This window comes from Streptopelia decaocto, assembly GCF_964273445.1.
Source record: "Streptopelia decaocto genome assembly, chromosome: 1".
Classification (NCBI taxonomy): domain Eukaryota; kingdom Metazoa; phylum Chordata; class Aves; order Columbiformes; family Columbidae; genus Streptopelia; species Streptopelia decaocto.
This window is the reverse complement of record NC_138663.1, coordinates 96,788,926-96,814,742: the sequence shown is the minus strand read 5'-3', so window position 1 is coordinate 96,814,742 and position 25,817 is coordinate 96,788,926. Positions and strand designations below refer to the sequence as shown.

General features: G+C 40.5%; 1 protein-coding gene across 1 annotated transcript; it reads right to left on the bottom strand.

The window, feature by feature from the left end:
• Positions 1-950: 950 nt before the first annotated feature.
• On the bottom strand, positions 951-24,836 carry XG (Xg glycoprotein (Xg blood group); the record flags this gene model as incomplete). Its single annotated transcript, XM_082052351.1, has 9 exons — positions 951-1,012; positions 4,653-4,772; positions 5,068-5,106; positions 5,771-5,827; positions 6,734-6,799; positions 9,331-9,366; positions 13,088-13,144; positions 13,490-13,531; positions 24,776-24,836. 9 exons carry the CDS (start codon positions 24,834-24,836, stop codon positions 996-998), a joined length of 495 nt encoding a protein of 164 aa, XP_081908477.1. The 3' UTR covers positions 951-995.
• Positions 24,837-25,817: the final 981 nt, after the last annotated feature.

The window sequence follows — 25,817 nt, the reverse complement described above, 5'->3', positions numbered from 1 at the left end:
ACCATACCTCCACGTATGTATGCAGTTTAACCGTTGGCAGGACATAGATTTTGTAGAACAAAGTGTCACAGACTAGTTCTAAATTATTCTTAAAACTTTGTATCTAATTTACCTTTACAGGAATGATGAATAATATGGTTCTTAAAAAAAAACCCAAACAGCAAACAAAAAAACCCAAAGCCTGCCAGATTAATGCCTTTAAAGGCTCCTAGAGCAGGACCTAACTTGTCAAGAAGAGAGACTAAATTTACATCAAGTTTCAGTTCCCGAGAAGAGAGAAACACCATTCCAGTAATAAATACATAAATAAATAAAATCAGCATGTGTTCCTCTCATTCTTTTTTTTTTTTTTAAACAGTGTTTTGTCAATGTACATATGCTTTTCATGTTGTATTTTAAAATTAAGAATGGATTTTCCATCTATAGCTCCTTTCACTTTGCTAGAATTCAGATATAAATAAAAAGTAAAGGCATTACAATTTTTAATCCTTTGTACAACTTCAAGATTTCCTTAAACTTCATGGACAATACAGAAATATAGTAAAGAAACCCAACATATATGAATGGAAGTGACAATTTCCTTATTCCCATTCTATCAGAAGGAATAAATATTTTAGCTAATTTTCAACACAGGAAAAAAAAAATTGGTGATCCAAATGCTCACAAACCAAAACCTTTCAATTTTTTAGCTTTTATTAAACTTGCTTTCTCTGTTGTTTACAGTAACTTATGAATCAAAATGTGTATCCAGCCTTTATGAATGCAGGTTGGATAGTTCAATACCATCCCCACATGTTTTAGGCACATCTTTGATGATGTAAAGTTCAAGGTGCACAAGTGACATCATGTAAAAGAGAGCAGGATTGCAATGTCACAGCAAAACATTAATTAGAGGAAGATTTTATTTTGTCAGAATGATGAATTGTGGGATCTGTGGGCTGAATGTCACCAAACAAAGGAGCCTGTGATCAGAAGGCAACTCTTCTTTCACCAGTTTACACTGTAGCCCCACCTGAAAAATAAAGATTGAACATTCAGCATTTCCACCACAGGTGTGCCCTTTGCCAGCAATTCTGGGGCTTATTTGCTCCAGCCCTTTTGCGGCAGCAGCTGGAAAATCATATCCCCAGAGATGTACAGAAAACCCTCCCATTGGCCTCGCTCCCCATTTTCAGAGGGCCATGGCATCACTGACCTGATGCTTTAGTTATACCTTGGCCACAGAAACAGAGGAAAACAAGTGACTGTCAGACCCTGAGGGCATGAACAGCCTTCATGGCCCTGACCAGCCTCCCTGGGGGCATCCTGGCATGTCCTCCAGCTGGATCTCCCCTGTGTAACCCTGCCCAAGCCTTCCGCAGTGCTGGGCCAGTCGCAGCCACCCCTGAGCCTGCTATGGCAGCCCCAGGCCGAGGTTTTCTGAAGTGCCAGGGGATCTCAGATCTCTCAGAAATGTCTGTGAAGCTTCTCCACATGCCTCTTGCATTTTGCTCCTGTCTTACTCGTTCACATCATGGAACAAATAACACAAATTAGAGGTTTAAATTGACCTCTGTGGCAGTGAAGGGCCAGGACCAGGCTGTGCCTAAAGTGCAGGGAGCTGAGGGCAGCCACAGTGTGTGTGCGGTGGTCACATACAGAAGGGTGATGATGGTAAAGGGACCCCATGGTCCCTTTGGTCCCCATGGTCCCATGGCCAGGCGGTGTCAGATGCAGACAAGGCAACCAGCCCACCCAAGACCAAGCCAGGAAACCTGCCAGCTATCTGGGCTCATGGCCAGGTCTGGTGTGCCAGGGACGTGGTGCAGGACAGGGCGGAAAGCCCACCCAGGCCAGAGATGAAATGGTGGCCCCAGCCAGAGGTTACATGGGGATGCCCCAGAAAAGGCTGATCTGGGCCATGTAGACTGTTTTCCATGTATATGGCCATGACAGTCAGTCACCTCTGTGGTAGCAGAGACCTCATGTTATGTAATTTCTTTCATAAAGTCACATCATGTGCCCTGTTTCTCATGGAAGACTTCAATCACTCTGGCATCTGCTGGGAAGACAACATAGCTAAGCACGCACAGTCCAGGAGGTTCCTACAGGTCATTGATGACAACTTCTTGGCACAGGTGGTAGATGAGCCAACGAGGAAAGGTGTACTGCTGGACCTTGTCCTAACAAACCAAGAAGAATTGGTTGGAGATGTGAGGGTTGGGAGCAGCCTCAGCTGCAGTGACCATGAGATGGTAGAGTTCAGGATCCTGCATGGAGGAAGCAGGGCAATAAGTAGGACTAAAACCATAGACTTCAGCAGGGTGAGCTTTGGCCTCTTCAAGGACCTGCTTGGAAGAATCCCATCTGTTAGGGCTCTAGAAGGTAGAGAGGTGCAAGGGAGCTGGCTAATATTCAAACCTCACTTCATCCAAGCTCAAGACTGATGCATGCCTGTGAGCAAGAAATCAGTTAAAGGGCATAGGAGGCCAGCAGAGATGAGCAAGGAGCTCCTGCCAAAGCTCAGATGGAAGAAGGATGCTTATGTAATGTGGAAAAAGGGACAGGCCACCTGGGAGGAACATAAGGAAGCCATTAGATTATGCAGGGATGTGATGAGGAAGGCCAAGCTCTGCTTGGAAGTAAATCTATCCAGGAATGTTAAGGACAGCAAGAAATGCTTCTTCAAGTATATCAGCAGCAAAAGGAAGATTAGGAAAAATGTAGGTCCACTGCTGAATGAGATTGGTGCCCTGGTGGTGGCAGATACAGAGAAGGCGGTGTAACTGAATGCCTTATTTACTTCTGTCTTTACTGCTAATACCAACCCTCAGGTATCCCAGACCCTTGTGGTAAGAGAGAAACTCTGGAGAAAGGAAGACTTGGGTGAGGTTAGAGATTGTTTAGGCAAACTGGACATCCATAAATCCATGTGCCCCAATGAGATGCACTGACAAGTGCTGAGAGAGCTGGCAGATGCTATTGCTAAGCTGCTCTCCATCATCTTTGAAAGGTTGTGGAGAACAGGGGAGATGCCTGAGGACTGGAAGAAAACCAGTGTCACTCCAGTCTTCAAAGAGGGCAAGAAAGACAACCCAGAAAATTACAGGCCAGTTAGCCTAACCTCCATACCTGGAAAGGTGATGGAATAACTCATTCTGGATGTCATGTCCAAGCATGTGGAGGAAAAGAAGGTTATCAGGAGTAGTCATGGATTCACCAAACGGAATCCATGTTTGAACAATCTGATAACCTTCTATGATGGTATGACTGGCTGGGTAGACAAGGGGAGAGTAGTTCATGTTGTCTGCCTTGACTTCAGCAAGGTTTTGACACCGTCTCTCACAACATCCTCATAGGCAAGCTCAGGAATTGTGGGTTGAATGTGTTCACAGTGAGATGGATTGAGAACTGGCTGGATGGCAGAGCTCAGATGGTTGTGGTCAATGGTGCAGAGTCTGGTTGGAGGCCTGTAGTTAGTGGGCTTCCCCAAGGATCAGTACTGGGTCCAGTCTTGTTCAACCTGTTCATCAATGACCTGCATGAAGAGGCTGAGTGCACCCTCAGCAAGTTTGCTGGTGATACCAAACTGTGAGGAAGGGTTAATACACCAGAAGGCTGTGTTGCCCTTCAGTGAGACCTGGACAAGCTGGAGGACTGGGCAGAGAAGAACGTGATGAAATTCAATAAGGGCAAGTGTAGGGTCCTGCACCTGGGGAGGAATAAACCCAGGCACCAGTACAGGTTAGGGGTGGACCTGCTGGAAAGCAGCACTGCAAAGAAGGACTTGGAAGTCCTGTTCAACAACAGGTTGACCATGAGTCAACAATGTGCCCTTGTGGCCAAGAAGGCCAATGGTATTCTGGGGTGCATTAGGAAAAGTGTGACCAGCAGGTCAAGGGAGGTTCTCCTCCCCCTCTACTCTGCCCTGGTGAGGCCACATCTGGAGTACCGCATCCAGTTCTGAGCTCTCCAGTTCAAGAAGGACAAGGAATTACTGGAGGGAGTCCAGCATTGGGCTACAAAGATGATTAGGGGCCTGGAGCATCTTTCTCATGATGAAAGGCTGAGGGAGCTGGGTCTGTTCAGCCTGGAGAAGAGAAGGCTGAGAGGGGATCTTATCAATGTCTATAAATATCTCAGGGGTGGGTGTCAAGAGGATGGGACCAGACTCCTTTCAGTGGTGCCCAACAATAGGATGAGGGGCAACAGGCACAGATTGAAGCACAGGAGGTTCCATCTAAACATGAGGAGAAACTTCTTTACTTTGAGGGTGGGAGAGCACTGGAACAGGCTGCTGAAGGAGGTTGTGGAGTCTCCTCTGGAGACATTCAAAACCCGCTCGGACGCACTCCTGTACAATCTACTCTCGGTGAATCTGCTTTAGCAGGTGGGTTGGACTAGATGATCACCAAAGGTCCTTTCCAACCCCAACCATTCTGCGATTCTGTGATGTATATCCATCTTCTGGGCATGTTACGGCTACCTACACTTGTTCTTGATGAAGAACATTAATTACGATTATCTCTTACAGAGCAGTGAAGTTGCCTAGGACAAGATTTTCAAATGCTTCATCCCTGACCTATTTCTGCCCCCACTGAAATTATTTGTAAAATTCCCAGCTGCTCCAGTGCTAAATCTACTTGGAAAGCTGGAAACAAATTCAGTCTTACCCTGTGGTTTGAAACAAAGTTTCTTGTTCTTATAAGCGGTGTAGGCTGCTATTGATCCAACAACTAATATTACAAAAGAAGAAATTATAGGAGATGTAACTCCAGCTATTAATCCTGAATCTGTGGAAAAAGAGAGAGATTTTTTTTTTTCAGAGATACTGAAACAGTTTGACTTAAGTATATTATGTACTAAGAAGTGTTTTTGACAAACTATGAGACTTGCTTGGTGAAACATTGGAAATTCATTAAGTAGATTAAACAGAAGACTAGAAATTGTGTTACATTATAGCTGGTGTGAAAATGGTGTCTTAAAGCCTAATTTGTTAAATAACACCAAAGTCTTTTATAAGACTAACATTTTCTTACTATTTTATGATGATCATAATCAAATTATCGAATAAATTATTTACTATACCTGTGTTTCCTCCATTATTGAAATGCTTCTCCTCTTCTCCTGGAATAGATGGTGAAGTTTCATCAATAAATGTTTTTCATCTTGTTTTGAGAACAACGTCTTTAATCAGCAAAGTGTGATTTCTTACAGAAGGGGAAAGGGGGTGGCTCGGCAGGGCTATGAGAGAGGAGTTCCCCTTCTCATCCTGACTGACAGCTGTGCTGGCCAGAGGAGTAATTGTCCATCCTCCTGACACTTTGTTTTTGGAGAATAATATTATCTTCCAAAAAAATATAATAGTTAGCAGTCTACATCAAGCTAATTTGACAGGGAGTGGGAGGTTCAGTATACTCTGGCTTTCTCTACTGCCAGCCAATCAGATGATACATCAATAATTTAAGTCAAGATCATAGGCCCAGTGCATCTACTTTCAGTTCTCAGCAGAAGCCTCTTGGCTTGGGACTGCCCTAGCTGAATTCAAAGGGATTAATCCTGTAAGATTCTGGCACATGCCAGAATGCTACAAAATGTTTAGGAATATGTTTCAAGTTTGAGCTTCAGGCTCAAAGCCATGGTTTGTGGAGAAGGGTGACTGTTCTAGATAAAAATAGCAGAGTTTTGTTCTATACCTTCAGTGATAGAAAGATTACCCCTGAAACAAAACCAGCCTGTTACAAGCTACAAGTATGAGAGAGAAGCTGCAAGGAGAATTAGCAAACACTACCTGTTATGTGTGGTGGTAAAGCCTTCCCATCAAGGAGATCTGAGTCATCAAAACCTCCTGCAAGATAAAGATTAGGATTTCTGTTGCAAAATTATCTGATCAGGGGGTAACTCCTTAACTTCCTTGTCCAGTCTTTTCATAATGTGCTAGAGAGGGGTGAGTGACCTCTGAAATCCCAGCTTGGATATGGTAGGTGGCTCAGGTATCTTGCACTGAATGGCCTATTCAAATTCACCTGGAAGCTGGAGTAGTAAAACTGTTGGTGTCTACCTGTTCTGCATCTGTATTGGCACTTGTAGGATATGCGGGCTTGAGCTGTCAGTAGCACAAATCCTTATGTAGTATGGACATCTCAAATGCCAGCAGTTCCTGGAGCAGGAAGCCAGTGGGTCCCTTCCAGGAAAGACTCCAGAAGGACTCCGGAAGCATCTGTCCACATCTCACCACTACAATCACACCAGAAGTAAATATGTGGTACATGGTGGTAGCTGGAATAGATGTGTCACTTCCACTTTATTTAAGTGGGTGTCTGGGACGTCACGCAAAAGCAATATATGTCTCCAGTCCCACCTGTTGCATGCCCCAAAGCCACCTCCGATGGACATCTCGATATGGTTTTGGACATAGGCTTATCCAGACCCTGTGGCTAGATGTCAAATTTGAACTTTAGCATGGTTCAGTGTATACATACCCAAAATGAAAGCGCAAACAAGATGAGTGTAAGGCTCATGCCACTTAGGAGTCAACGTCCCACATTTTGGGCAGACAGAAAAGCTGTACGGTACCAACATTAAAGCTCAGAAAACATTTCCAAGCACTGGGTCAGGAATGGTGATTACAAAATGGAGATGGAGGGAAAGGATGATAAAAACTATTCACAACGAAATAAGAAAAAAAAGTATTCAAAATATCTGCTCTGAATACTTCATAGCATTATATTTTCTTAGGAGAAAATATTCTTACCAGAATTAATATGGCTTCCTGGTCGTGGTGGAAGAGGTGGGTACAAAGGTTTTCTTGGGATGTCACCTGTTGATAATTAATATTGTTAGATGGTTGGACAGGCAAAACTGAGAGCTGTAAACAAAGAGTATGATAACCTGAGATTTTATATCTATTTCTAATCCATCCCCTGGTGAATTAAGAAAAGGACCTTTTCACTAGCTAAAAAGTCTCAAGCACCATATCAACAAGTAGCTTGCTACTAAAACTAATTGGAAAGTGAAAAGGGAATATTTTCAAAATTAAAATGAGAGAAGAATTCACAAAAATGTAGAAGGAATATATTTCATCTATTTCTGGCAAGCGCTAGTATTGTTTAATGCTGACAGCTGGGCAGTCCACTGGTGCAGCTACATAGAGCTGACAGAGAAGTTGGCATTCTGGGCTGGGCAGGAGGCAACAGCTTATCTCTGTGCCATCAGCAGGTATTGCTAAGATCTGGAGATTAGTTTCATCTAACAGATGCTGAATTCATTTAAGGCATGATGAATTTCCTACTTTTGAACAGTACAAAATTAACTCAGACCTCAGCTTTGTTGTTTAGGTATTTGGCCTCAATTTTTGCCAAAGTGTTAGGAATAGATGCACTGGACAGAGCAGGAGATCTCTGGTGACTAATAGCAGTTTCCAAACTGCACATGCAGTGCTGGAGTAGCAAGAGCTGACTCAGGTCAAAACCTACCAGAATTAACATCCAGGGCCATTGCTCTGCATATATAGAGTAGGTCCCCTCTTGCCACCTTTTCTCCAACCAGTCCAGTCACATATTTAACTGTTCTCATAGCCAGACAGTGAATTTAGCTCTGAATAAATCAGAGTTAGGTCACAGAAATAAATAGCAACTTCCTTCTCCTTAAGTATTTTGTTCACCACCAATACCTACCAGATGCTCTTTTGTTATATTTTCTTCTTGCCAAGCTACTAAATATATTTCTGATTGTGAGTACTGTTTAGGGTCTGATTTAGCAAAGCTTTAAGACTTTACCTAAAATCCACTGACTGCAGTAAGCTAAACCCACCTGAAGTTAAGCATATATCTAAATAATTCAATTCTATAATTCAATTTTATTATTCAATAGAAGAGTAGTTCTGTTCCAGAAGTGTGTGTAATGAACTAAGACTCACCATGGCACAAAAGCAGAAAACTACTGATCCCATTATTAACTTCTATTATGATGCAGCACTTATTCTTCTCTAAGCATAAGAATATATATTCTATGGCATAGGTAGTGAAAAAATAATGTCTTCAGAACATTAATGAGGTATATATCATTAATCCCATTATACCCTGTATGAATGTCAATTAAGAACCTGAACTGAAAATGGAGCAAAGAAATAAAAACTGAGGAAAACATAATTTGCTATTCTCTGAATAAAAATGGCAGGTTTTAGTGAAGATACTTTAGCTATTTATTAATAATTTAATCATCATAGTAAACCCACCTTCTCATAACAGGATACATTAGAAACTTGCAGGAATAGAACAATTAGTATGAGCAGGAAAAAGCGACAGTATAAACATGGGAATTATAAACAAAATTAGATTGAGCTTAATGAAGTGTGGGCCAACATGTCATTCAAACACAGGCATGAAATGCCACAGGGGAACCTTAAAATGTGGAAAAACCTGGAAATGGGAAAGAATAATATAAAAGTTATGATTCTCTAAGACTGGAACGTAAGTAAACCAGACCACTGTGACTGGAGCCATAATTCAGAGGTTCTGTGCAATGTGCTGAGAAGTAATTTTTCTTTTGAGTAGCCTTGATTCAAGTGGAACTTTAGGCTTTGATTCAATACTACTTGAATTTTTGAAAATTTCTATGTACAAGAACCTTTCTGGAGTACTTCACATCCTTGATATGCCTCTAAATACACTGAACAAAGTGTGGTGCAATTGCCAAAGTCAGGGATTTCATATGTCCACACAGCTCAGCACAGTATGGTGAGTACTTCCTGGGTCAGTTCTGGAATTTCTATAAATACCTGGAATTCATAGCAGGTTACAACAGCTTGGCAGCTTCCAGCTTAAACTATCTCTAGTCCATAGTGCTCATCTCTGAAACATTCCTTCCTGCATTTTTTATTTGGGATCAGCAGAGCTAACTCAAGCTCACACCTCTCTCTGTCCACTGTTACCTCTCATTCCTAATCTTAGGCAGACTCATTTTTGGTAGCTGAAGAAACTACTGCCATTACCTGTTGTCTTTAACCTTCTGCCAGAGGTCACCACCCTGACCAACCAGGGCTGAACAGGCAGTATAGCGTCTCCTCAGCCATGACTGTGGTAGCCTGACATGGTAACATAAACCGTAGCTTAATTCTCACAGCTGGACTGCCTAGAAGCTCCCACTGCTGGCAGCCAGAGACAGCCCGTCCTGCTGTCCCCACTCTGCATGGTGGCCTCTGGCAAAGGGGATGCGTGGACAAGAGTTGTTATGACTCTCGTGACTGCAGTTCCTCCTATATTCTTGAAATCTCTTTTTCACAAATTAAGCAGACTTCAGAAAAAGACTATGAATGCACACAACCATTGTATTTGATAAGAGAGTACTCACCCCCACCAAGAGCATCTCCTAAATGTAGATCGTTGTCTAAAAATGAAAATAAGGAAGATTAAGAGAGTGAGCTACACACAATTCTTCTGGGCAATGAGATGTTAGTTTTACTAGAAAAAGGTACAACTGCATGTTTGGCAAGCAACTCTTCAGGTCAGTCCCACAAATTCAAACAAGGTATTATGCTTTTCTTGAAAACTCTTATAGAATTTAATATTTGCCCACATAGTAACTGACAAATCACAGTATCACAGTATGTTTGGGATTGGAAGGGACCTCAAAAGATCATCTAGTCCAATCCCCCTGCTGGAGCAGGAACACCTAGGTGAGATCGCACAGGAACATGTCCAGGCAGGTTTTGAATGTCTCCAGAGAAGGAGACTCCACAACCTCCCTGGGCAGCCTGTTCCAGTGCTCTGTCACCCTTACTGAGAAGAAGTTTCTTCTCAAATTTAAGTGGAACCTCTTGTGTTCCAGCTTGATCCCATTACCCCTTGTTCTATCATTGTTTGCCACCGAGAAGAGCCTGGCTCCATCCTCGTGGCACTCACCCTTTATATATTTATAAACATTAATAAGGTCCCCCCTTAGTCTCCTCTTCTCCAAACTAAAGAGACCCAGCTCCCTCAGCCTTTCCTCATAAGGGAGGTGCTCCACTCCCTTAATCATCTTTGTTGCCCTACGCTGGACCCTCTCCAGCAGTTCCCTGTCCTTCTTGAACTGAGGGGCCCAGAACTGGACACAATATTCCAGATGTGGTCTCACCAGGGCAGAGTAGAGGGGAAGGAGAACCTCTCTCGATCTACTAACCACCCCCCTTCTAATACACCCCAGGATGCCATTGGCCTTCCTGGCCACAAGGGCACAGTGCTGGCTCATGGTCATCCTGTTGTCCACCAGGACCCCCAGGTCCCTTTCCCCTACACTGCTCTCTAATATGTAATTTCCCAACCTATACTGGAACCTGGGGTTGTTCCTGCCCAGATGCAGGACTCTACACTTTCTCTTGTTAAATTTCATTAGGTTATTCCCCGCCCAACTCTCCAGCTTGTCCAGGTCTTGCTGGATGGCAGCACAGCCTTCTGGCGTGTCAGCCACTCCTCCCAGCTTGGTGTCATCAGCAAACTTGCTGATAGTGCACTCTATTCCCTCATCTAAATAGTTAATGAATATATTGAATACTGAAAATATGGAAGATTTATTCCTGCTTTTAAAAATCCCAGAATAAATCTCATAATGGAATCAAGATCAATACCTCTTTAATATATTTGCAAGTACATAAATAAAATTAGCTATGTTAAGATATTAAAATGTATCTATTTTAAAAATACACTAATTTATTAACATGCCTGTGGTTAAAACTAGTATGTGCATGTTTGGCTTGTATAATTGGTTGAACTGCAAAAACTGAATACCCATTTCAAGAACAAATACTGGAAAGTAATAAACCTACTTAGGGAGAGAGAATTGAATTAACTAATTTATGTAAGGGTCATGGTGACATAAAAGTTTTTGCTTCAAGCGATCATATCTGCCTGTCTGAAGTTGGATGACTGTTTTTCCATGGCTGAACTATAAAGGTTTTTAAATATACTTAAATGTCTATATGTGCATGTTATGTAGTGAATCAACAGGCTATTGCCATTCTGCCAGGACCGTGTCTTGCTGTGCCTGGGATGGAATTTTCCTTCCAATAAACAATTTGTCAATAAGCTGTGGATGCATAAACAGGAGGAACTCTGTTTCCAATGTTCAGGTGTGGATATGAGTGGTGATAAGTGGGTGATATTTTAGGGTGTTCATGGAGTGATGGTGAGCTCTGAAAGTTCACTGAGTAACAGGCAGAAATCCATTAGCTGATTGTCATAACTCCAAAGATCCCTTTCTTGCTCCTTATAAATATAGAGTGCTGGAATGAATCAGACGGGACAGCAAAATCTACCTAAATTTTGATACAGACGCTTATTGTCACAGAAAATTATATAGAAGTTCTTTTTTTTTTTTTCATTGTAATTGTGTCAGAATTCTTGAAACCCAGGAGAATCCATCCACATGCATCACCGTGCAGAAGTCTGCCTCTATATGTTCTTTATATCCAGAGGGATTGGGAATCTGCTTTTGCACAGTATCTAGTCTCATTTGTGTAACAACTCAGAAATGCTTTGATGTCACCAGGGAATCTGGCAGGAAAATATTCAGATTCATGACTCAGTTTGTTCTTGTCAAGCCAGGTATTGATACTGTCTGTCTGGCCAGCAGAGTGTTGCATTTAAAAAATACGTCTATGTGTCAAATACTAACACTGTAAGAAGCGATAAATTGCAAACTGGATTCAATTTATTATCAAGATGAAGAATTCAGTTAAAACACAGGGTTCCCCTCTGGAGGGTTCATGCAGATATCTGTTGCAGAAATGCTCAAGTTGATCTGAATGAAAGAAAAATGAAAATGTGTGTATCTGTAGGGATCAGAAGAAACAGCAGAGCAAAGAGTTAAAAGAACAGACAAAGGTCATTGTTCTCAGTAGTAAAATTAAGGAATGTGTTGTTTCTGTCAAAACCAGCAGGCCTGCACTCTGATAAGATGACAGCACTGAGGACCTATCAGAGGAAAAGCAGAAGAACACTCTAAAGCAATGCGCTGCAGCAGATCACCTGATCCATTACTTTTCTTGTTCGCTCATCCAGAAAATAGACTGTAACCATAGTCTCTGTACCCCAAAGAAGCAAAATGAGACAGTGGGCAGCAACATGACCTCAGAGGTGCTGAAATAAGTAAGATTTTCAGGCAAATGACCAGAGATATAATAGCTGATGATTCCTAAAGCGTATGACAGATCTGTACATAAACTAGCCAATCATTTCTGAACAAGAGCCACAGACACAGGATAAGGACTCAGTAGCTGATGTACCTTGTCCCATGTTGCACATGATGCTCACCAGACCACCTGAGGTCACCACTTCTGAGTGCTCATGAGTACATGGGTTTGAGTGTATGAGTGAATTAAATCAATGGCAGGATAAACATGAGTGGGTAAAACCAACTGATTTAGAGATTTTGTAAATAAACATCACCTTCTTCTTCCACTAAGTTGTGTGTTGAACTTTGTTACACTAGACGAGAGGTGCCTACAGGAGAGGTTCATCTCAGGCAGAGGTTTCTATGTGGGAAGTGATGCCCAGAGGTCTGTGCAATAACTACATCCAGCTCAAACAAAATCGTAGTCTCAGACAGCCTCATTTCTCAATGATATGGGCTGAATGAGGCAAAGAGGAAACCCTGAGGTTAAGATGAGGGAGATCATCAGGTAGATCCTAGGACATACTTTTGTAACATCTTTCTGCACATTTCCAAATCCAGTAATCGGTTTTTAACACTGCCTTTAAAAATAGTCTTAATTGCTTTTAAACTCTTTGCAATTGCCTTCAGTACTGAAAGAGATTCCAAAATTATCTGGAAAACATGAAGTTCTTTATTCTCAAGAATTAGTGAAGTTGATTCAGGTAGGGCAGATAATCATCTGATGGTCGTATTCCTAACAGATGGCATCAGTGGCCAGTCATGCTCTAAAGCCTTACTGGAAGCAGTAAAGATGTATAACTGGTAACTCTTAAAAAATACTTCACATACAAATGACAGCTAGTATTCACCCTAATGATCTCAGTTAAGGTACATCAGCAAATATGATAAAGAACCTCATGGGAGACAATTTCTACATATCTGAAATCAGTTATGACCTGTTGTCTTCATTACTTACTCAGCACAGGCCTCGTTGGTCTTCTGATCACTGTAGGCCTCCTGGTAATTATGTCATCTGTGGGTCACAATGACATACCAATAAACAATAACAGCTTAAACTTTTTCAATTTAACAAAAGAAGGTATCTGTGCAAATCTAGAGAGCTGCAATCAATAAATCTTTATGTATCATGACAGAAGCTAAAAATAAAGGGATATGTTTTCAAAGCTTTTTTTTGTTTGTTTGTTTTGAAGAAAATTTTAATTTTATGACAGAAATATTGAAATCTAGCATTTCTCAGTTCTGTATATCTTCAACTGAAGTACTAGACACTTCATATTCCAGTCCTCAAGGAAAAGGACTTAAGATTTATTATTGACTCTAAATGCCATAGTAAAATAAGGATAGGAGATTTACGTACCTGGGTGATCAAGAGCATCAGCTAAATCAAAATCATGTTGACCTAGAAAGAAGACGACAGAAGGAAAGACACAAAGTCAGTGGACAGGTTCACATGACCTCCAGGTCTGATTGCTCTGGACAAAGCCGGAACACCAGTCAGAGGCAAAGGGAAAATCCATTCGAACAGGAGCAGGCACGGGGCAAGCTGCCATCTGCTGTCCCTGCACTATGCAGTCCTGAACGACCATGCGAGAGGGGCTCAGTTAATTCAGAGAAGCTATTCATTCAGGAGGTGCAACGAGAAGCCTTTCTCTCACATTATCCATTTTCAGCCACAGTGCAAACACACCTTCGAAGAATGCAGGTGGCCTGTTGTATGGCACAAGGTCTATTGCCAGAAGGTGGCTGAAAGCAGCATTCAGCATGGTACTTGCAAACCAGAATCATTAGGTGAGAACTTTTAATATCTTCATTATTATTTTACTGGGCCAGCTCCAGAGAGCAACTTTACTGGCAAGCCCATCCTGTGATCACCTGTAACATGAATCAACTTTTTTTTTTTTTAATTCTTCCTGTAACACACGCCAGCAGTAAAAGATTCTAATTTAGCTTGCACTGTACCTTAGAAAAATCTGAAAGGGGATAAAAGAACCCTTCCTGTAACAGCAGGGCAATTAGTATCCTGACCTTTGAAGTCAGCTGGCAATAAAACTGGAAAACATTTAAAATGTATAAACTGAAGCATACAACTTTGAACTGAACAAACAGTTATTCATGTGGGTTTTACTTTCCACTCTCTACAATCTGCCACTTTCCTTTTAATACATAGTCTTCATGAAACACCTTTTTGCAGAGTATGTATCCATTAGTTTTCATCCAGACTGAAATTTAACTGTCCTTGTGTTTGCACACCAAATACAAGATCAGCCTGCACAAACCACAAAAAGTCACTAGGTGCCATGGCAGAAATATTTTACTGTGCCCTATCAAGTGAGCCTCTTGATCTGCATCTATTTATTATCTTGTCTAAAACACTTAATGCCTAACTGTTCAGTGAAGTGTTGTTTTTTAGTAAGTCTTGAACACTTCACAGCAAGAAAAGCATTGTTGTTCAAGCAGGGAAGCTGAGGAAAAAAAGAGAGGTTGTCAAACATTCTTCGGTGTGACTGTGTTCTGAGTTCATCTCAGGCCTTTCTTCTCAACAGGTCCTGCCCATCTTTGTGGCATTCTTCTTATTAATTACTGTTCCTGAATAATGGCTCTCACCTATTTCAAAGAGCTCCTGCAAAAATTAATTATCAGTGGTAAAACACTGTGTGATCCTCAGATAAAAATCAACACAGGAGCATAAAGTAAAAATGTTTTGATTCCCATGAGGATTTTCACATAAGTCTGTGAACCTAACTATAGCTGGTGTCTGACAGAAAAGATAAAACATGGCTGGAATGAAAAATAGCGAATGGTTTCTAAAGCAAAACTGTCCCTATAAAAATTTTTATTACAAACACGTGTTTGGAACGAAAAAGCCAATGACAACATAAAACGTTCCCACACACGTTATTAGAGTAGCATTTTATCTCTTATTTGAACTGATCTTGCAGTATCACCTTGTCAAGTACCTTTCTTTCACCTGCCCTGGCCCTCAGCCAACCTAGCTAAGTCCAGAAACCTTTGGACTGAGTCCTTGGATACATAACATTCCAAGACCCTGACAGGTGGTGTTGGTTTATTTGTTTGTTTGTTTTTGAAGAATCCATTATAATACATAAAATTGACAAGTGGCTTCCTCAGAAAATATTTCCTGCCAGGGCCCTGAGGACATCACCGGCCCTTACTGGCCATCCTGCTGGCCAGCCATGGGACCATCTGATCCTCATGCAGACCCCTAACCACTGGCTGACATGCTGACATTGCTTCGACTTATATGGTCAAATTGTATTTTTCTGAACCATTTTTTCAGTGACAACAATACAAGCAACTTAAGTTTGACTGTCCTTTGATTTTGTCCTCTGGATTAATCTTAATTCTTGATGGGCATCCTGGATGCTGAAGGAGACTGTCTGACCTGGGTCCTGCTGCTGCAGGATTCTGCCAGCAGGATTCAAATCAGTTCTCATCAGAGTGAGTCATCAGAAATAATTCTGTAACACCAAAGAGCTGTTGGCCCCACCAGCTCCTTTGTTACAGGTCCTGACATGCAGAAACTAACAACTTAGAAAGCAGCTACCAAGGTCCTGATGCTGTAAAGAGAATGTGACAAAATCATCTTGTGAGGGAAGACTCTGGAAAACTTCTGGGTACAATATTTCTTTGAAGTGAGGGAAAATTAAAAACAAAAATAAATAATGGAAGGAGGAATCTAATCAAAAGAGATTATGGAATTCAAACGAGATGAATCAGATTCTTCCAATTCCATGAGAAACAAAGCAAAACAGCAGACTGAAACAGTTACTAACATCTGTCTTTCTTCGAGAAAATACCAACATTTCTCTCTCCCGTTGTATGTCTGCTCTGTTATCAAGAAAGTGGGAAAAAGCAAAAGGTGTTGTTTTGAAACAAGAGAGAAATATAAGACAACTACAGAAATTTTAAGGAGAGATAAAAGAAGCCTAAAAAATCCCCTGAAGAAATTATTCAGGTTGATTTTTTTTTTAATTATTTTTCATGATAAACCAAGTAATAAAATGAGCAGACACCAACACAGAATGAATGATTAGGAGTAAGACAGGAATCTATACTGAAATCTCTTTGGCTGTGTAAATGTGAACCTTGACTGATGGGCAGATTATATGTGGATGTCTGTCCAGCATGGTAAATTATATTCCAATAAAAAGAAAGATTGTTTGGACTTCCATCCCAGCTTCCTCTGATAACAACATCGAATGACCACAAAGAGTAAAATTTTGTGGACCAGAATTTTAAATGCTCATTACTACTTCTAGACTGCACTTACACATTTTAAGAATCTAATCTGGGAGGGTAACAGATGGTAAAATATCTGAACAACCCAGATTTCATGTGCAAAATGGTGGGTCTGAAAAGAAAAATACATTAGAGACTTGGAGAATATTTAGCTCAATAGGAACTGCAGTCACTTCAGGGAACTCTAAAGATAAATTAGAATGGAAATAAATTAGACAAGCTTCTTTACAGAATGAACAGACCGAAAAAAAATTATTTTCCATATACAAAATTGGCCTTATTTTTGGATCTGCTTCCATAATAGAAACAGCTGGAAGTATAGTGATGAAAATGAGAATGAAATAAATTTTAGTGGGGAAAAACAGCTTTGTTCCTTCAGGGTTTTTTATTTGGTTTTGGTTTTTGGGGGGGTGGGGGGGGGGGGGTTTGGTTTGATTTTTTTTTTTTCTTTTTTTTTTAACCTGAATGAAGTTATTAAGAGATTTAGCTATTCAGGAGATATTATCTCAGAGTTATTTCTGTTAGTACTGCTTTGGGCTAATATACTATTTCTTGGCATCACTTCTTGCCTTTCTTCTGGGAGTATCCTGGTGTTTACATAGAAATGGGATGATTGTAATAGTGATTTTTGTTGGGTGGTCCACAATGATTCATAACAGATAATTTAAGAAAGTGCTTATAAGCTCCTGCTTGACAGCACAGAAAAGTCCTTATCCGCGAATGAGAAAATGCTAAGCTAAGAAAGCCAGCCTTCCAGATTGATATACACTTTGTGTCATGAAAGGATCTGTTTTAATTATGTTTATACTAACTGCTCAAACACAACGAACTATACTAAGATCAGGACTTTTGCTGGCACTGCCAGCCTTATTTGGGAGGTAATTCACTCATCCCCACCCAACACATGAAGCTGTGCCAATAAAAATCTGAAGTGTAGACCTGGCCTCAAGAGCTAAGAGTAGACTGTAGCAGCCAGACAGGGGAGAATAAAGTCCATAAATCCAAGCATCAAAATATAGTAGCTTAGATTTAAAAGTTACTAGATTTGTTTTTACAGGCATGATTATTTCAGGTAGGACATTTGCTTTCACTAATACCAATACTTTCTATGAGCATTTTAAATATAATATGTGGAAGGCTGGTGATACAAAATCCTTGTTAGCCCACTTGCTCAACTGTAGAGACTGTTATAGTTGCTGTTGGTTACAGAGATACTGGGCCATCTTTTAGTAAGCTCCCTTGAACATAAGACACCTTCTGCTGAAGTATCACAGAGCTGAGGTCATCTTACCCCACCAAGGCAGTCCCCTGCAAAGTGGTGTCCTCATGCACATGTGAATGTCATATTTGCAGACTTCTGTTCATATTAGTTTTCTGAAAATGTGACCAAAATATACAGTCCCTAAAATAGAGAAAGCAAGGCGTCTTTTGCCTATGGTTGAATTTGTGATCTAAATGTTAAATGGATTCATCACCCTTTAGCTGATTGATCACAAAGGTCTGAGGTCCCACAGGTTTTGAGGAGCATTTATGAGGAACAAGGCTGAATTCTGCAGGTCAGTGTTGCCTATTCATCATTAGTGACTGTGGTTAGAAGTTTTCTGACGAAAGGCTACTATGCCATCAATTTGCAGTTTTTAATCTCCATAAGTAGGCTCAGTCCTGCACCAGATCCATATGAACACAGCTTGTGGTCATTAGATTGATGCACATTTAAATAAGACAGAATGAATATTGCTAAAAGAGAGCCAACTGATGCAATATATGAAATTAAATTCTCAGGTGTTTAATATGTGTAGTCTAGCATTAAAGATGAAGATGAGATCCATAAGAAAATGCATTTATACGTGTACATACATGTGTGTGAACATATATCTTAAATGCATACATGCATATGTGTGTTAGATAAATCCTTTTGCCATTAATATGATTAAATTAATGGCCTTTGAGTGCATTGCTAGTGGGATGAGATTAGCTGTGTTACAAATAAATTAAAAGCAGCTAACTTAGAAATGTCAGCTAGATAGAAAGGGCAAATAAGTTGATTTTACATTATTTAAAAGTAAGAACAAAAATGATTTCTTCAGTGTAATTAAATAAGAATTGTTTTACGAATACAAGGAGATTAAAGCATTATGAAGCTGGCAGAGACTGAGGAAGGAGTAGATGACTCACAAAAGAAAACAAAAATTTTCTAAGAAAGAACAATATGATACCGAGTTTGCTCATGGGACCCATTTTATATTCTTTTTAACTTAAATGGTAAGTTATTCTTTGTACAGATCATTTCTGATTATTATACAATCATGAGACATATTTTCCATGTAACGAGAAAACATGATGTATTCTCTCAGGTATGGGATTCAAAACATACCCATTTAGTGGTCCAACTTTATTCAGGAAACAATTATGTTTGTTTAAAGGAGATTACTCATGTAAGAAATGTTGTGGGAGAACGTGAAGGATTACACTCCAGAGTGGACACTTCGGACAAAGTCTTGATGAGCAGGTACAATTTCTTCTGTGTAATACCCTTATGATCCATATTTCCTGATGAGGTTACTGTAGCTTCTTTTTCCATCATGGCCATTCCATTCTATAAACAACAATTGCCATTGCAACTCCTTGATGTTGGGGTGGAAAATGAGTATGCTTTAAAATCTGTAATTAAGATGTAAGTTCCAGTCTATAGACCACAGCATATGGACCTGATTATTGGTTTCATGTTTATTTCTAGGCCGCTTCTGTTTATAGTTAGAATTCAAGGGAAATGAAAAGGTCTCTCTCACTTATTCACACAAGAACGCATTTAAATAATTACCAGCAAATAAGATGCACTAATAAAGCAAGAGTGACAATAGTGCTTTAGGTCTGTGCAGCATCATCTCATCAAACATGAAAGAAAATCTTCTAGTTTGATGGTGTTTGCTTTGTTGTGGACAAACAACAGCTGTTCAAAGGTAGCTGCTGATCTTTATGATGCGAATACATCCTACATACTTAAAATAAAACATACAGAATATTCTATATTTTGCTTCAGAGTGAGTACAGAAGAAGCTGGTGTGTGCTGTAAAACTGCAGGCAGAGCAATGGAGTTGTAGTGTCTGATAAAGCAGCATTGTATGTCTGCGCCTCTTACTGAAACTCAGGTTTTCAGCTTTGTGTCACCAGGAAGCAGAGCTTATGCCACAGCGTGGGCTGTTCAGCCAAAGCTTCTCTCTGTCCTCTTCCTGTGTGTTTTGTGAAGCTGTCAGCCCTTTGCAGCCATTTGGTTTGAGGGCGCTGGGCTTAATGATGGTCACATTGCGTAAGAACTATACACATAGATAGGCTCAAATAAGTGACCTATATGGTTGTTCCTACTGAAACCCTGTAATGTGGCACAAGCAGCAGCTGTGATGGCCTCTCTGGGTGACCATTCACTGTGCAAGTACCAACTGCTTGATCCACGCTTTCCCCAGCTGAGAGTTCAGAGAGAATGGGAGCTTGAGATAATGTGGGAGGTCAGGGAGGTACCAGGGTTTTTCTGTTGCTTGCAGAGTGTCTTTTAATGTTACTCCTCCCACCTTTATTCCAAACATGCTGGTAAAATGCACGCAAAATACCTTTAGCTCTTCAATATGGGTAGTACAGATCTCAGTCGTGCTGTTCTGTAACCAACAATGAGTTGAATTTGTCTCAGAAATTCTAGAGTATAACTAGTCCTGTGCCCCCTGAATTAGAACCATTGAATCACAGAATAGTTTGGGTTGAAAGGGACCTTCAAAGGTCATCTAGCCCAACCCCCCTGCAATGAGCAGGGACATCTTCAACTAGATCAGGTTGCTCAGAGCCCCATCCAGCCTGGCCTTGAATGTCTCCAGGAATGAGACATCTACCACCTCTCTGGGCAACCTGGACCAGTGTTTCACCACCCTCAATGTGAAAAAAGATCTTCCTCGTGTCTAGCCTGAACCACAAGGTTTCCTTTGTTGCCTTGGTCAATCCACAGCAACCCATCAGCATAATTATTTAAATTGCTTCCAAGGGGTTGGTAATACTGCCAAGTTGAAGTTGATAATCAGAGGCTTTCCTATACATTATTTGCTTGCATGTTTAAGATGCAAGACAGCAAAGAAGCAGGGCCTATGTCTTCTCCATTTAATCCCATTAAGAATGTGTTTTCTGGAAAAGAATAATGCTGGAAAGAGTTGCTAAATGAGAAAAGCAATTAGGCTCCCTTTGCAGAGCTGAAGAAGCCTCTGTAGACGCTGACAGAGTGCACAGAGAAGCCTCTCTGAATTACCCTGGGCGAAGGGGGATTGGACTAGATGATCTTTCGATCATCCCTTCCAATCCCTAACATTCTGTGATTCTGTGATGGAGCATCAGTTGGTATGTGAACTTCAAAAGCAGGAGACTCAGAAGAGCATCTGACAGCTTAGCCTTTGGAGGGAACAGAAATCAAGAGTCTTAGTGTGTAGAATGATCTGCAAATCTGGGTTGGATTTCTGAACAAAGAGCCAGCCTTCTTTTTGTTACCATTATGCTCAGGCAACAAAATGGTCTGTGAGATCTTTGTGAATAGAAATATCCGGCTCATATCTCAATTTCTCTTCCTTGCAGATGTTAACCTGCAAGGCAGAGCTGCAGTTTTGGTGCACGATAGATAGTGATCCAGGAGGCTTTGTTGCTGTTAATGCAGGACAGTTCCTGGTATGGAGTGTATGCCCCTGGTTCCTCCAATACTGATCTTATAAGATGTGGAACGTAAGGACGGACTTGTCTTTTATTTGTCTGCTAATCTTAGTGCCTACTCTGCAGTTTGTTTTCATTTGATCTGGAACATTGTTGCCCTTTGAAAATATATTGCTGTGATTTAGCTTTTAAAATAAATTCCTTAGGAATTAGAAAATGCATTTATGACAGGAAAAGCTTATACAGTGGAAGCAGGACTGTTACATTTTCATAACGCATTCAAGCTCTTGCTTTCAGTTGGGATGGCTTATTTGCTTTCATGAGATATTGTATTACAGAACCCATTTTAGATTGTATTTCGCCATAACATTCATAGATATCAGCCCCACTGCCAAAAATAAGGAAGACTCTGATGTTAAAAAAGATCAAAACAATCTGAATTTTGCTTCTTCTAACTATGAGACAAAATGCCACAGAAAGACATATTTTTATTGAATTATAATCTTGCAATAATTGTGACATCATTATTATTATTATTATTGTTGTTGTTGTTATTAATTACCCTTAGTGAGATGGAAAGGGATTGACAATCACTGATGCAAATGAGTGAAAAATACATACTGAAAACAGGCAGTTTGGGCTCTGCTACCAGGTTTGCAATGTGGCAGCAATGTTTGGAAAGTGAATCTGAGAAGCTGAGTAACCACACTTCTTGTTGGCTCTTCCCAAGCTCTGATGTTGCAACACCTCTGCTGTTGTTAGCGTTTCAACCAGTTCAGGTATGTCTATTTATCAAACTGCAATCACACCCTTGTGTGATAGCACTTACATGCCTGCAGATGATAGCAGCTCTGGTATTGGGAGAGAAATAGTTTTGGCACCCAGATTGAGAGAATTAATTGGCTGATGTATCCCTGCTGATACTGTGAGTGCTTCAGCACGTACACAGGGACCTCACACAGAGCAACAGCGAGGACTGGAGCTTGATGGAGCAGTATAAGAACAACAGGACTGTGTTTTTTATCTCTCCCATTCTTTCTTTTCACTCCAGTGAAAACTGTATTATTCATAAAACTAAGTCATATAGTGTCTGAAATCCGAACAAGTCTGTAATTTTCTCCCCATAAAGTGCCTACCTAATTAACCAAGAATACAATTAGTTTTGAGTCAACATCTTTGTAAGCCTTAGCTGAACAGTGATACATGGCTTACAGGCTAGTAATAAATGCTATTCCTTTTACCTGCATAACATGCAACACTTGATGCAGTAGTTAATGAGTCTTAAACATCATCAACATTTGTGCTATCTTTGTCACTGACTAAACAGGATCTATCAGCTGGCCTTAATGACTGTGGCTATGTGGATTATATCTGTATTGGGAACCTGAGGAGCATTTCTAAACAGTAAAGTCTGAGTGGGAGTCTCAGATGATTTCCAGCTCCAACGTGAGAGAGTCCTCAGGTTGCACAGGTTCCCCACTACAGGTATGTATACAAGCATACAGCCCAAATGGGACTTGTGGTATGTTTCAAAAATGAGGTGTATGGCCCAAATGGGACATAGAATACATTTCAAACAGGTGTGTCATCTCAGTTACTGGGGGACTAGGAGGTAAGCAATGTCTTACCACACCTTAAGTGCGCAGTGGAGACACAGCCAAAGCTGAATTACCACAGGTCAGCCGAGCCACAATAACCGGCATGGGACATTAGCATGAACTTCAGTAGAATAAGTCTCTAATGAAGTTTCTTTCATTTGAGTTGGGCTAAAAACCACTCAGACAATTAGTTATTACATCTCAACTTACATGAGAGACCTCATGTAACCTGCCTAAGCTTGGAAATAAAAAAAGTCAGGAGTGTAGAAGAAAGTATGGAAGACTGCAGTAAGCAAGTAAGTTTCTGAAGTATATCAGCTCTCTTGCGCAGTGTGGTCCTTGGTTACATCACACTTCTGTTGTGATGTGTCTATCAAGGTAGTCTAACCAACTAACTGAAAGATAGTTGGACATAAAGGAAATGCTAGATGTTAAGGGAAATTATATGATCCGGACTGGCCTTGGTGGCACAGTAGTTTCTAGAAGATGTTGCAGATGGTTACAGTTTAGATAAGAATTAAAACTCCATATAAATGGTGAATCATGCCATAGGCTTTCCTATCATAAGGACTTAGACCAGCTTTTCACCAGCATCACCAAGCCTTTCTCATATCACATCTTGATTAGGACTGAGAAGTGGCTCCCATAAATGTCTCTTGAAACATGGTGAATAATTTTATTATAAAATTCAATGGCTGTTGCCATAGACTTGGAATAATTCATTTTGCTTTTCAAAGTGGATTAAATAGTTTCTGTGGTCATAAGACTGTGCCCAGACCCCACAGCAGCTTTCAGCAATGACTTCCCTAAAGCAGGACCTGAACTGGCTCTAAATAAGCGCATGTATAAAGCAAGCAAGTTTAGGATTAGGACTATCATTGTATTTAAAATAATAGAGCATATGGAAATGCTCATGCTCAGATTGTTTGAACAGAAATATTCAACAAAAGAGATTCCTTCAGAACAAGAAAGTCTGCATGCCAGTGATGAGAGACTGTGTGAATCATCCCTGCTCACAACATACTATGGGCAGGCAGGGGCAGGCCAGCACACTCCTACTGTTTCTATGCCATGGTACTTGCTGAAGACCTCCGAACAATTCCTGATTTGTTAAAATGGAACTATGGCACTAATTTCAGGTAAGGTTTTTTCACTGCCCATCATTGCAAGATCTCTTAAGGACTCCCTTTAAATCAGGGGATGTAGGAGGATGATCAGCAGTAGCTATTTTGGAACTCATGGTCAATGATTGATTTCTTCCTGTAGTCAAACACTGCGCTACAAGTTTTTGAAGTAATCCTAATATACAAACAAGAAAAAGTTACAAATACACTACATGGCACATGCCCACAAGGATGGTCCTACTTGGTTTGATATTAAAGAAAGTTTTACACAACGTTTTGCTATAAGAAAATTATGTTTGAATATAGAAAAACAACTCAATATGAAAGGACTACATTTTCCCAACTGCTTTTGATTTGACAAAAATATGTACAAAATATGTTTGATTCTTTGTTAATCCTGCATGAGAAAAAAATATATGCTTGTGTGTGAATTTTATAAATTCAGGAGTATGTTAGATAAGGTTAATAAATTCTTAATTTGTAATTATTAAAGCATGAGCATCAATATGAAAACATAAGAATCTTTAAACTGAATCAGAATTTTTTGTTATGATATGACTAATATATTTCAAAGTATCAATAACCAAGAAAAGCTCTAAAAGCATGAAGGTAGTATTTGACTAAAGATCTCTTTGGAAACTTTAAGTTCCCCTGGAAGATGTAATTTTACAGCTTCCATTTAAAAAGTTTATACTCAAGTCAAGCAACACTAAAGAGAAAATAAGAAATTGTAACAAGCAAACTCTGACTAGCATAGCTATTATAAGCTATCATCCAAAAGATAGATATCTCTTTAGAAACTGCAGAAGTACTTATCCAAACACTCTTTAAAGTTTCTCATGAAACAGTAGCAACAAAAGTAACACCAGCAAGTATTTCTAAATAGACAACTGTATTTTTTTAGGGGTTGGGTTTTAAGGGTTTTGTTTGTTTTCATTTTCAATAATCTCACCCTAGAAATAAGCCAAGACAAAGGCCACTTACCTCTTACGTGGACTAGAAGAAAGCCAAGGCACAAAAGAAGGATACTTCTGAATTTTCCCATGGTCTCCTGTGCACCTTGATTGTACTGGTTATTTTTTTCCAAGCGATGAGGGTAGATGTTGCAACTGCAGTGACAAGTTTGAGGGAGACGCTTCCCTCACTACCACCCTCAAGCACTAAAAAAGAGAGAGAAGTCCCTAAAAACTTCTTCTGGAACCAGACAAGTAAAGCAAGCAGATGACCCCTCTATGGCCAAGCCGTGAGCAGCACCATAGGTGCCACTGACCCTCTAAGAAATGTATTTAACACCCAGACAGGGAGCCTGGAGAGGCGGGGAATCAGCAGCAGCATCCAATGAGGAGGAAGCCCGTGCGTCTTGAATCCACCCCCTCCCTGAGGGAAAGCCAACCTGTTTGACATCCTCACCTCCAAAGGAGGGTGTGGTGCTGTGGGAGCTCAGTAACTTCTGAGTGGAGACCAGCCTTCCCTGAAGCATACTTGCAAAAAATGTCTCTACCTGCAAAGTGCTGCTTCCCTGCTCAGTTTTTGGCTGAGCAGTGACTGTTGAAAAGGGCAATCCTGGCAAAGTCCTAACCACTAACTCAAGCCACTGAGTTAGGGAAGTGGAGGCAAGAATCTACTCTGCAGAGGCTTGGGAATTGTCTACAGAGGATGACAGAAAAATCTAATTTTAGAAACTTATAATGTGGTGTCAGACCACTGAACATGTTGAGCATGCTCAGCTACCTGGCAGATGCTTATCTTCACAAAGCAGATTTGGTCTTTCATATTTTCCATTGATTTAAATATGTTTTAAAATATAAATATCCTACATGAAGAGGCATCTCAGATAGTGCCTCACCATGGTCCAAGCATGAGAACACAAACCTTGGACAACAAACAAAACCCATGCATCCATCCATCCATGAACATACATTAAAATCACTGATGTAATTTAAATCCTGTTTTGTCAGCCTCTCTCTACCAAAGACATGTGCCAGCAGACTTGTCGGTTGAACTGGGCTGCCACTGTCACACTGGC